General features: G+C 36.1%; 1 protein-coding gene across 2 annotated transcripts; it reads left to right on the top strand.

Moving 5' to 3' along the window:
- The first annotated feature begins 4,795 nt into the window (after positions 1-4,795).
- LOC143462396 (ubiquitin-conjugating enzyme E2 R2-like) lies at positions 4,796-11,605 on the top strand. 2 transcript variants are annotated; one of them, XM_076960550.1, is made up of 6 exons: positions 4,796-4,930; positions 8,047-8,226; positions 8,423-8,509; positions 9,114-9,211; positions 9,349-9,483; positions 10,702-11,605. In XM_076960550.1, exons 2-6 carry the CDS (start codon positions 8,050-8,052, stop codon positions 10,952-10,954), a joined length of 750 nt encoding a protein of 249 aa, XP_076816665.1. In that variant the 5' UTR covers positions 4,796-4,930; positions 8,047-8,049; the 3' UTR covers positions 10,955-11,605. The 2 variants fall into 2 exon arrangements, with proteins under 2 accessions (XP_076816665.1, XP_076816664.1); XM_076960549.1 differs by lacking the exon at positions 4,796-4,930 and adding an exon at positions 4,994-7,570.
- Positions 11,606-13,268: the final 1,663 nt, after the last annotated feature.

The raw sequence follows: 13,268 nt of genomic DNA on the forward strand, positions 1-13,268 counted from the left end.
TCTTTAAATTGCAGTGGCTGACTGATATATAGCTTTGACCTCCTAAACTGTACAATTTGACCAACATGAGGAAAATTGCAAAAAATGGCGACTACATCCACCCATGACCACACCCCAGAGTGCAGAGTATGGCCGTTTTCAGCAAGATTTTGGGTGTGCTCAGCAACCAAAGTGATATGCGCAAAAATGCTTAGACACAATGGAAGTAAGCACTTAGGTGCGCAATTACACAGTAATATACATTACGACTTATTCAATCTTTAAATCAATTTAAAATTGAGGGCACAGAAGTTCTGTTTTAACAAAGACCAGAACGATATCAAAAACAGCAAAAAAATTTTTTTCACTCTGCAAACTAAACTGCTGTTTCTCCCGCAAATGTTGCTCTTTTTTCATTCTTTTTTTGCACACGAGTAACTGTATCCTTCTTCTGTGTATGTACAAAATTTTATATGTCTATGTGTATTTTTTCAATGTTTTTTTTATATTTTTCTGTGTGTCATCACAATTACAAATCAACCCCCAAAATGCGGACAGCATAACGTGGTCATTCTCGTTTATCAAATGCTTTGTTTGCACGTGATTATTTGCTTACTTTGGTCTACTTGTGCAATATGGAGTTACCAAGTAAGAAATCAAGGAACTCTTACGATCAAGTAACGCTAAATGCAGCTCTTTGCAAAAGTGGAAAAGAGGTCCGGCTGAACCGTCATGTGTAGCTTGTGATTTCTGGGACCTTACCAAATGCACCAACCTCAATATCGAGGTGAATGAAATTGAAAACGTGCAGTGGTATTGTGATATGTGTGTGTGAAAATGGTGCTGATAAAATGTTTTTCGGTTCTTCTTTCATTAGCGTCGATTCTCAAGTGGTATTTTCTTGAATTGTTTCTTGTCGCATGAAATAAACAAATACATTATCAGAAAACATGTTGTACCATGAATTTTTATCATGTACACGAGTATAAGCTTGCTGCCTTATTCCTTTGAAATTTTTCTTGTACTCGATGCAGGCTAAGCGTAATGACTCACTTTTAATTTTGCATTACACTGTAAACATACGATAATCGTTACGGTTAAATTACGCTTATAGGATATGCGAGGTATACTAAAAACGTTTAAAACTTGGCCCGTCCATTATATAAATGCAAAAGTAAAAACGAATCGTAGTGGTTGCGCATCGTTTTACACAAACCAAGTTACCTGAATATTCTTCTCCCTTAATATTACAATATTTATTATACAGTTATTCGATGAATCAATGAATACAAACAATTTATTTTGCATTGCTTTTAACTCCAATGTTCTTCTTCAGTCTTGCACACAACAAACCGCAATACTGTAAAAGGCTAAATTCTTCATAAAAATACGTCCGCAAAAGCAGGGAAATGCGGACGCATTTATGGAGATGTGTGTCCGCAATTACCCGGAAAAGTAGTCTTGGAAGAAATCGTTTTGCTCCGTTTTTGCATGAACAGAAAATAATATGAAATTATAGTAAAAAAGTAGATTAAATTCTGCACAAAATGGTGAAAAAAATTTTTCTCTAGCCCTAGGCAAACGTACGGTATTTAACATGAGCTTTAAATTGCAAAGAAAAAATGTGGCCGCAATACCGCCGATAGACCCTGCACTGAAGCTCATAAAAAGCAATATTCATCTCAGTCCGGACCACAACTGACTGGAAAGTATCATGAGTGGTTTTGAACAAGAAGTGGTGGAAGCAAAGGCGCAAATTTTTGCGTGATAAAGTGCACTGAAAGCTTAATTCTTTGTTTATTTTATATATACCATCGTTCCGGATACCAATAATGGGCTGAAACAAAGAAAATAGACCTGTAATTGGGCAACACTATTTTTAAGTTCAGCCTTTTAGAACCCCTGCGTTGTTTCAACTTTCCCTATAGTTTCCATAAATACGAGTAGTTTAGCATACAATCCACAGCTCAGAACCCTTGTAATGTAAAACAATCAAAGTGGACAATAATTTCCACTGCTAAGTATAAGCGATCAAAAAAAACCTTGCCACTCAACACAACTGAAAACAATTATAATCGCATTTGAGTGCGCTCTCGCCGATATCTGCAAGTGCAGGCCGCCTTTCATGCACGGTATACGACTTTACTGCTTTATATCGTAAGTAGAAAAATAGGGTCTACAGGTCTAGTATACAAGTGCACAACCACAAGATGCTTTTGTATACTAGACCCCAGCTACTCAAATTGTGATGTCATCTTGCTGTGCTGCTGTGCACTTGCATACCAGACCCGAAAAATGGACTTGGCAATATTTTCAAATTCTGTTTCAATTATATTAATGCCAACAGTTCATGTAAGTCTGAAAGAATGCAAGCGTATAACTGCTTTTGATTAACCTATATTCAGTCTCCACAACTCAACCCCAAACATCGCAAGTCAACTTGAACAACCACATGAAGCCTGGAAAAGAAGAAAAACTGCGCAATCACCAGGTTGGTATTAAAGTGACAGTACAATAATTTTCTAAATGAATGATGGGAATCATAAACTAAAGTGAGAATTTATCAATAAACTTACATGACAAAAAAAAACAAATTTAAGATTAAATTTGTATTTTTATTGCAAATATTTTCATCATATCTAATTCAAAGTAATCAATAATGCCGTTGTTTCTTCATCTCATGCAGTCTAAAGAATGTTTTGAAGCATTGTGGGATATTTATTAAAATGATTTCTATGAATGGTATTAAGTGTTGTAAACCCTTTTCAAAATGGTAATGGTAAGTTTACGACCTTAACTTTAATGAACAAACTGATCAATCAAGGACTTTTGCCAACAATTTAAAAAATATTTTTCTCTAGCAACTTGGTTTTATACCTCCGACGTTTTTGTTGGCTTCATCTTTAAGCGCACTTATTGTAACCAAAATTTAATAACTAGTCCAAAACTATTTTAATGAAGATTTAGAAGAAAAGCCTAACGGATGGTGCCAGAGATAGAACATCTTCCACCCAAGAGCCAACCAAATTGCTCCGAAGCCGCTTCGCTTTGTTGCAGAGATGCCTACCAGTAACATAGCAACCTTATCTTGGTGGTGATAACATTCGCTTCTTCAACTAGTTCCTACCCACTTCCTTTCAGAGAAAGAACATTTTAGCTTCCAACTGTCAACCTTTAATAGATTCGCAAGCGATTACGCGTTTGATGCTTGGAACGCCTAAAGTACCAATAAGTTACTTTGCTCTGTTCCAAGTCGCTACTGCAAACGCATTGGTGTTTTTCTGTTTACATGTGTGAGAGAATTAGGCTTACTTTTCGAACGCGTCCTTCTGCCCAAAACTCCAAAGCGTTCTTTGTTAGCTAGCGTGACGGTCAATGCTGTATGACTGTCATTCTTGCGCATATCGATAAATTGTTAAATGATGCAACCTAAGCATGATCTTATACTTTCGACATGATTTGGTATGGGTAGCCTATAACTGTGTGGAAACATAGTTTTCTCCAGTTTTGCTCGACACGTCATTGAGGCTCACCGAGCTCCTCCGCCACGTCAAGGCAGTAGGCCTAGTTCATATAGAACAAATGCAACCGTGAGTGTTACTACTCAATATCCTGGCCGCCTTGCGCTACAGAAATGGGACTTTTATTCTTGTGATGTAGTTTCTCTTTGGAAGCGTTTTTCGTTAACGTTTGATGTGCACTTTGCCTTGTGACTATAATAGGCAGTTATGAAATTAAGTCACTCGTATTGCTTAGGCAGTTTATGAATATCTTTTTTTCTGCTTGCATTAAGCATGTTACTCTCTCTACCTCACCTTACACGTGTTTTCTTAGTTGAAATTAGTTTTTGTGTTGGCTATGTGCTGCGATCTCACGTATATGACTTCTTCTTTTATATAACAAGCAGCTTCTAGGTTATGCCGCATAGAGTTGATAATAATCCTTTTCCGCACCTTGCCTCAGATGGACAATGCTTCGGGATATCATATGTAGTCTGTGAGTCGACATCACACTGGCAGGAGGGTGATGGACAAAATACTCAACAATACATGCTATCGTCAAAGCGCCCAACTTTGGTCATGAGGCGGTTGTTTATTGTGAGGTTGGGCGGCAGGGCATGTATGTGTGAGATCTTTAAATTAAATTGTTTTCAACTTAAAAATTTATACTCCGGGTTTGGTGGCTGTGTTAATCTACCACCTTATGTCAGAATTGTACTATTGTCGGTTTGGTAGTCAAGTGGTTTGAACGCTGGCCTGACAACAAATATTGCTTATGTTCCGTACGTTCGATACTCAGTGGTGCCATACCATTGCAATGCCCTCGGGCAAGGCATTAATGACACTTTCTCCTGTTCAATGGACCTGGTGGACAGTTCTAAACTTGGGAAATACTACATAAAAAAAAAACTAAATAAATAAATTAAAATGTGTGACAATCGTAACTTGCACAAAGACTAACCGGGGCTCGAGCGATAAGGAATAATCGCGGAGCTTAAGTTATGCAAAGACTTTCCTTATTCCGTGAATAAAGATTATCATACCATTGCCAGCTTGTATGTTTAAAGATCTAAAATTTTTTACATTTTTCGTAACAGTTAACATCGCGAATTTCGCTTCGCGCAGTTTATGGCAAAACATAAACGATACGATTGTCAATTCGATTGTCTTTGTCCAAAAGTATTCACAGTTATTCAAGGTGTGAAATTACCAAATTATGTGCGTCAATGTGACTAAGTGTGAAAGTAGAAGTCACAACAATAAGGATGTTTGTTGTCGCTTTTTGTGACCAGGCCTACTCTTAGTCTGTTCTCAAGATTTCAAGGGCGGAAGATTGTTGTAAAAGGCAGAATGCAAAATTAGGAGGTAAATTTGTTTCTTAGAAGACAGTTTTGCCTGTTCACCTTGCTTGCATCCAGAAAGAAGCATCCGGCAAAGTAATCTGGAGAGTGGTATTCTGTAGCTTTTGCTTTTCTGATAAAAATGACTAAAGGCCAAGCGTATAGTAGTTTTATTTGATAGGCAAGCCTATAGTCTGTTAGATTTAGATTAGTGTCACTAACGTCAGTGGGGCATTTTCGATAGGTGGGATAGGCTAGATATATTATACAGATAGGCATATGTACCGGTATTTTGCTGGGAAAACTTCAGATGCATAGCGTACCGCAGTTTCAGCTCAAGCAAACAGTCAAACAACATACTGCCACATCAAAACATAATTGTTTGTGTTCTAATAATTCAGCTTTTTAATCTAGTTAGTACAGGCCTAGTTTTTTATTCTGTGCTTTTATTAACACTTACTCCCCACTGGAAAGTAGGCTATAGCTGTTTTTGAATGGAAATTGTGCGCAAAATATAAAGTTTTCGGCATGGTGGCCTGTAGTGAAGTTTCAATTCTTTGTTTTGGTATTATAAATTAGACCTAGCGCTCAATCAACCCAACTTGCCTTGTTATTTTTCATTATAGATAATACATTGGCACGAAACGAAAAAGTTAGCCATTCAGATTAATAAATCTCCAGACTGGAAAGTATGGTTGTTTTCGACGAGAAAACTTGCATGCAAAAACGCGATATTTGGCATGTTGGCATATAACAAACTCTCAATTCTTTGCTTGTTTATTATAAATTGACGTTCAAACAAACAGTTTTTTGTTTGTTTATGATAAATTGGTCGAAGATAAAAAAGTACGGTGTTCATGTTGATGAATCCCGTGTGTGCAACTGTCACACTCTCCACTATGAATGACACTCATACGAGCAGGTGCCACAGTTTCCACTAGCCTATGGTCTTGACTAAAAAGTGTGACAGTTTTCGTTGAGAAATAGTGCTTGCTGGCTTGTGATAACACAAGTTTGGGCTTGGGTCGGGGTTTGCACTGAACCTTTAATTCCTTGTTTATTTATTATAATGTGGCTTTCAAACAACCAAATTTGCTTTGTTGGTTCATCATAAATCTACAGGAGTTTGAAAGAGTTTGGCATGCACGTTGTTGAGTCTCAAACATTTCTGCCTTACATTCCACTATTGCCCTGGGTAGAAATTCAAAATTAGACGCAAGTGTTGTTGTGGTTACAGGTAATACGCCTACACTGCTGTCGAGTAGTGCAAACTTGACCTCTGATGGTCAAAATGGACATGTCCACTGTCCAGTTTGTATCTTTAAAAACCAATCAGTGTTGCTAGGGCTATGCTAATTAGCAATGTAAAGCTGAGAAAAGTCACCAATGACATCACCGTGATTGTTTTGCGCTTAGTAATGCCACCTAGTGTGCCATTCTTGAGAACTGTAATAATTAAATATCCGGTTATAGAGCTATCACTAGCCAGAAACTTGTGAAATCAATCAAAGTTATTCCATTTTACAGAAGTATTACCTCATTGCCTTATAGATGCCAATTATTATTATTGTGAGTTTTATTAGAGTTCGTTGAAGTAGCCTAAATATACCATAATGTCCGAGACATTTCTGGGGATGGAAAAGGTGGTTTTGGATGAATATGCCATAGTTTTGTGATAACAATCTTTTTTGGAATTATTTGTTTTCACTGAATGTATAGCATCAGAACAGCTAGCCTTGTATTGTGGAAGCTGTTTCGTGTGTGTCACGTTATTGCTGTGTTGCACCATTTGGTTATAATATCTGTCAATTTGATATTCCGCACACACTTATAAAACTAAAGTTACAGTCTATAGCACTTGGGTTAGCTTAGTGCACTTTTGTGTTGACAGTCTATTAAAAGAAACTAGAATTATATTAACTACCAGATCTATTGTGATAAAATTTTCAATGTTGGTGAAGCCTAACTTTGTTGGCTTGGTGTTGACCTTTTATATTTTGAAGCCGAGACAATAAGTTATTGCAATAAAATTTTAACATATATGGAAAGGCAGAACATAAAGATCGCAGCCCCCAGGTTTCATCTAATTTACCACTAGAACAAAAACCTCCGAAAATGCATTATAAAATTTGTATATGTGATTATCATTTGAAGACATGGTTGGCCTGGTGTTGATGTTTCATATGTTGATATGCATGTTTTAAGCTCTTGCCCATTAAAATTGAATATGGAATTGTTAACCGACTCCCATACACAAACATCTCATCAACAAATTTAAATCTTTGATACTTGTCATAATTCATGGAACATTTAAACTACTACTAATAAATGACAACCATGTGTATTCTCTTTTCTGATATAACGGTCAATTCATGTGCACATACATAACGTTATACTTCAAACAATATATAATAATTAATTTTTATTTCTTTGAATTACAGTCTTAAGATAAAGATTCTGTTAGCATCAAGGATAAATATAGAAAAGTTTTAAGACGTATGAAATCAGGGAATAATGGAAATTATTGCAGTTTTGCCAAGCTTCATTAATTAATTATTAATAGTTGTATCGTTTCTCATAACTGTGTCTGCTACAACAAGAACGTTTCGCGGTAATGCACGGATACCACTGCTTTCCTTTATAGATGTTTTGAATAAACCATCAAATAAACTGACCTGAAAAGAACAAAGTGTGTTACCATTACATCATTGGTGTCTTTTTGATGTGGTTTTATATGAAGTAATGGCGAAGGTTTGTTTTAATTTCATTGCACTAACTTCAAATAAATATTTCAACATAATTTTGCGTAAGATTATTTCAATTTTTAATTGATTTGCGTGGTTTTAAAATTGGGTGTCTACGAAGAAGTTGCGGTGATTTAATAGATTGCTCAAGCAGAATAAACTTTAAACAACTTCGATACAAGTACTGTTGGAGTCTTTGCTATGTTGGCAGCATTCTACTGTACGTGAAGATAATTTCTAATACCGTTGTCACATGGATTTAACTCTATGCACCGTAATAGTGGAATAGCATATTTTTTTCTATCACTAGATATCCAACTAATCTCTTTTTTTTTACAATGCCCGTTACCAAATTCATTTGTGTTTTTATTGAGAAAAAAATAATTCATATTCTGTACAAGAAGAAGTCAGACTTTTCATTACACAACTATGACATTATTCCCCTTGTGGTCGAATTAAAATAGTGATTTTATTTTTATACAGTTTATGACTACGACTATGAGCGCTAGTAGTAGTAAAATTCTTCAAACTGAATTTAAAAAGCTTCAACAGCAACCAGTGGAAGGCTTCACTATTGGCCTGGTGGATGATAGCGATATTTTTCAATGGAAAGTTGGACTTTATGGGCCACCAGATACTTTGTATGCTGGAGGTTATTTTAGGGTATGGTTGGTTCTGCATGATTGTAGTCATTTGTATTTACTAAACTACGTTCATGTTTAATGTAAATCCATGCTAAAGCGACTTTGTTCTTGGAGCTAAAGTGTATAAAATAGCTCATAATCTTATGATTATTTTAGCAAGTGGCTCTTAATTTTAGCATAGTCATAGCATTGTTATTGTTTTGATGAAATTTCAGGCAATCATGAAGTTTTCCCATGATTACCCTTATTCTCCACCAACTTTTCGTTTCATCACGAAAATGTTCCATTCCAACATTTATGAGGTAAATATGAGATGTGTGCTGTTCATTTACAAGTTCTTCTTCATAGTAAATAGGGAGTAACATGAACTACACAATAATTTAATTCTTTTGGCAATACTAAAATGTCAGGTTGATGCGGTTAAGAGTGAACTTTCGTAGCATTGGTGGAAACATGCAAACAGTCGAATGATTTCTATGTTAAATAAAGGTGGAATATTCCACAACACACACTGTTTACGTGCACATAAGCTACTTCAGCGATGATGTTTTAACATTGGCTAATAGGGCTATACACTTGAAAATATGTTTACTTTTACTGGTATGTAAAATGCTCTCATCCTGACTTGGCTTCTGACTTTCTGGTTTGTCACATTTTCTAGTTTTCGATATTTGCTCTATAGCTAGTTTTATCGTTGTATCATAAATACTTCACCAAATACCTTATGTAAATAAAATTGACTAAACCTACCAGTGCAGACAAACCAAGTTAAAATACGGTTAAAAAATGTTTTTATTGATATATATGTAGTGCCATTAATTTTTTAGGTTTGTTTTTTCAGTGTAATTTCACTTTAAAATCCCATTACTTGAAGCATTTTACGCAAATATTATCAATAATTTTCAGAATGGTGAAGTCTGTATTTCAATTTTACATTCACCAGTAAATGACCCACAAAGTGGGGAACTCCCTTCTGAAAGATGGAACCCAACCCAGTCTGTTAGGTACGTTGTGCAAAAGCAAATTGCGTAATGGCTTTGTTATTCAACAAAAGATTTATTTATGCATATTCAGCAACTTCAGCAAAATTGGCTTCGATTAATCATTTTAAATTTATTTGATGTCGATGTATATCATGTAGAACTATTCTTCTGAGTGTCATTTCTCTTCTAAATGAGCCAAACACCTACTCACCTGCAAACGTTGATGCATCAGTGATGTATAGAAGATGGAAGGAGTCAAAAGGACGTGACAAAGAGTACGAAGAAATTATCAGGTATTGGTATCGTCGCTTTTTTATTGGTTGTAAATTATTAAAAATATTTTGATGATATTCGTGGGTGCATGAAGCTCATAGACAGGGTATTTCCTCACTATAACAAGAAACACTGACTTATGCTTGTACAGTAGAATCCGCTTAATATGACCACCTGCTTTATATGACCATTTCCACCAAAAACTTATCATGTTTCAAGTGATTGAAAATTTTTTGTTACTCAGTAATCTAACATCAATCATAGTTACTATTTTCAAAAGTTTTATCTAGACACAAACCATAGATTAATTATGTATTATACAATTAAGTAAACATATATTGACTTAGGTTGGGCAATTTGTGCTTAGTGGTGTGGATTGTGTAACACTTAAATACATACGTTAAACATTGTGCTTTTTAAGATGCAAAGCATTGTACATGTAGGTTATAGAATAGACCGTGTACTGAACTGGGTACTTTACATGAGTGCTGTCATAAGCAAATTGAAAGTCATTAAACGTTGATTCAGCAGGTATTGTGAATGTCCAATATCTTTTCCATCCATTTAAAATTGTTGCATTCAAAGTGTTATTATCTTTTAATTTAATTGGGCCGTGAACGTTAAACTGCTTAAACATTCAACTTGGGCTTCAAAAGATCAGCGAAACGCGAAACATTCAAACAAAGCTCATTCATTTTGTTCATAACCAGAATAACTGCTGAAGTTTACCAATTGTTTATCTTATGTCTATAGTAGTTTACATTCTCCGCAGTTGCTTATATTTAATAAAATTTAACTGACACTCGTTTAACTCAGTATTGGCAATTTTGATATATTGATTTGGTTATAAATGTTTTATTCAGTTTCACTGATTCATTATTTTGCTGGAAAACCAACATTTAGCACTAAAATACAAAATCTAAGACGTTAAAGAGAGGTTAATTGTGCTGGCTTGTTCATCAACGTAGCGTTACTAAATATATTTTCTTGACGTGATGTCTCTGGAAGTAAAGAAGTAGTTACGGAAGTTAAACAAGCGCATGAACTTTTTTGTAAGGGACCAATTCAAAGTAGACTAAATCGTGCATCTCTGGAATTAATATCTCACACAAAGGCATAAACATTCGGCCCTACTATTGACCTGCCATATTTTAACCTGGCCTTTCGCGATTGCGTCATCACAACAGCAGTTACCACGTCGCAACAAGCCGCTCAAATTGTTTTCTCTTCAATGGCAGAAAGCAAGTAGAGGACTCAAGAAAAGATGCGGAGAAGGACGGCGTTGTTGTGCCGCTGACCGTGTCCGAATACTGTATAAAGACCCGGTTGTCGAGCAAAGACTCTAACGCATCCCAAGACATTACCGATATATTTTATGATGACGGTGATGATGACGATTACGGGCTCAACGACGAGTACGATTATGACGACGAGGAAGACGACAACGAGGATTATGGAGACGACGACAGCGGGGCTCATGAGGACGCCTAAAATTTTTTTACATTGCTTCTTGTTATATTTTTACTTGTATGAAATGAACAAGTCGAACCTAGCTATAATGGCTAAGTGCACACAGTTTATGTTTTTGTTTGTTGTTTTGTACTAAACCTGTTCCGACGTTCATTGTAGCCTAATTATATTAGCCTTGTTCCTATAATTAATATGCTGCTATCCGGACAAAATAGCCTCGTCAACGGTCTGGGTATGTGGCTTTGAGATCTTTTATTTGCAATTGCTCTCACTTAGACCTCTATGTAGTTTAGCAGATAGATTTCTTTCAATTTATCCAATGACATGTCATCGTACGTGACAAAGTGCTTTGTTACAGGCCTTGTGTATTGTAAACACATGTTTCTAATGTACGCAATGCACACCCTGTGCTCGCCGGGACGTCTTTTTGCGTTTTTTTTTACTTCCAATTAAATTGGTCTTTTTGTACGTTTTATCCTAATACCGCCGCACTCTTCTTTGCAACTCATCGTCCATAGTAGCTGCAACGTTCAACAGCGCAAAAGTTCCATAAGATTAAATGCAACAGGCTTGCTTAATTCTCCAAAAATCTTTGAATAGACATTTAAAGTCGATTTTTGTTAAGTGTATTTTAACGCAAAATCTGCAAATAAACTCCATTGTTCATTCCCAGGTTGCGCATCGACAATTTATTCCATCCCTGTTCATGTATTCTTCGATAGAGAGAAATCAAATGACGTCACCATGTTGTCGCGCGTTGACCTAACGAGGTATTTCAATACTGGGAAGTAATCGCATTAGGAAGTTGAATCAATCTTAGCTCGTCAGATTAGTCTCACAGCAGACGTAACAGCACCACGGCTGTGGATGCGGTTGGTGTCCGTGGTTTCGTTCAACGAACCCTAATGACTTCGCTTATTGTTTATGGATAGCTTACAGATGTTTATGGAGTTTTGTGTGTATGAAGGTTGCACTTTTGCAACGTTATGTTTTTAATGAATTAACTTAAACATTTTTCTACTCTTTGATTTGGGATGTTTTTAGATTTGGCCGGCGTTATTACCTTATTTATATTATTATTCACCTTTCTTAATTTAATAGTTTTTTATAATCGCCAAACAGTTACTGGATAGTAGACAAAGAAATTTGATATGCGCCACAGGATCTTCCAATGCTTTTTGTACAGCCCAGAATTCCGGGAGTTTTCAATCCAGTTGGGTTTGAAAACTTTTTTATTCGGCTCCGGAAATTATTTTCATCACAGGGTATTGTTACGTCATTATCGATTACCCAAAATTTTTTGTCCCACTCTAAATAAATCGCGTAACTCTGTCTACTTTCGTTGACAAATTTGCGACACCGATCTGCCCGACACATTTTTATCATAGAAAAACGACGGTACGATACCTCATAACGGTTTTCATTAAAACAACAACTGGCAGTCCGAACCAGGATCAGTTGCTGTTTATGTTGCAAGCATATTAAAGCCAGTAGACACTAAAACCAATGCTAAAACGTAGCAGACCAGCTGGAGAATGCCCATTGTCTCGGTCACGCATGGATACCGGGTCTTAAATATTATTTCTTCCGCTTACCAGAGTGTCAAACCAATCCCTAAGTTTTAAAGCGCTTATTTGAGCGGATGTTTTTGAGAAACCAACTAGGACCCTATACCGGTAGACCTTTGTTAAATTTTCTGAACCATTAAAGACAACGAAGCAAAAACCCGAACTGGAGTCAACTTTTTTGGTAATCTACAGTTAGCACTTGTTAAGTACGTTAACTGCAACCTAAAGTTATTAAAAACGTGTTTTTTGTTATTATTATTACTGCACTTTTTTAATTGTCTACATGCCCAAAATTAAGCCTATTCACTTGTAATAAAGTTTGTTAAGTTAAAAACAGTGTTACTTGGGCAATGCATCTGACGAGAATAGCCTAATTACGGAAATTACCAGGCATAAAATTGAGACCTGCCAAACTTCATTTGTGCAAGTTAACAGGACCTGAACCTGGAACCAAGTGTAACTGTGCATTCAATACAAACCCGAACCGGAGTGGAATTGGTGAAATGAAATTTTGTGAAACCTGAACCGGAAATAGACCAGTTTTAAATCCGGTACGACACCCTGGCTGCAATGTAAAAGCGTAGTCAAGTGCGTTTGTGTCGAAATTGCTATATTTAAATACTGTAAAAACTATTATAACGTTAAACATTATGACATCAGGATTTTGTTTCGAAGTTCAGGAAATGTTTGGTGAAGACCACAAAGTAGCTTAATTAACACCGACCGTTGTTTCGAAATTTGGCCGGAAAAGAACAAAATCTTCTAAA

The sequence above is a fragment of the Clavelina lepadiformis genome, chromosome 6 (assembly GCF_947623445.1).
Source record: "Clavelina lepadiformis chromosome 6, kaClaLepa1.1, whole genome shotgun sequence".
Lineage (NCBI taxonomy): Eukaryota > Metazoa > Chordata > Ascidiacea > Aplousobranchia > Clavelinidae > Clavelina > Clavelina lepadiformis.

Excerpts from the sequence above, each read along its gene's own strand:
- LOC143462396 (XM_076960549.1), top strand. Across the intron at positions 8,510-9,113 it reads TCCATTCCAACATTTATGAG|AATGGTGAAGTCTGTATTTC; the intron begins GTAAATATGAGA and ends AATAATTTTCAG. Across the intron at positions 9,212-9,348 it reads AACCCAACCCAGTCTGTTAG|AACTATTCTTCTGAGTGTCA; the intron begins GTACGTTGTGCA and ends TATATCATGTAG.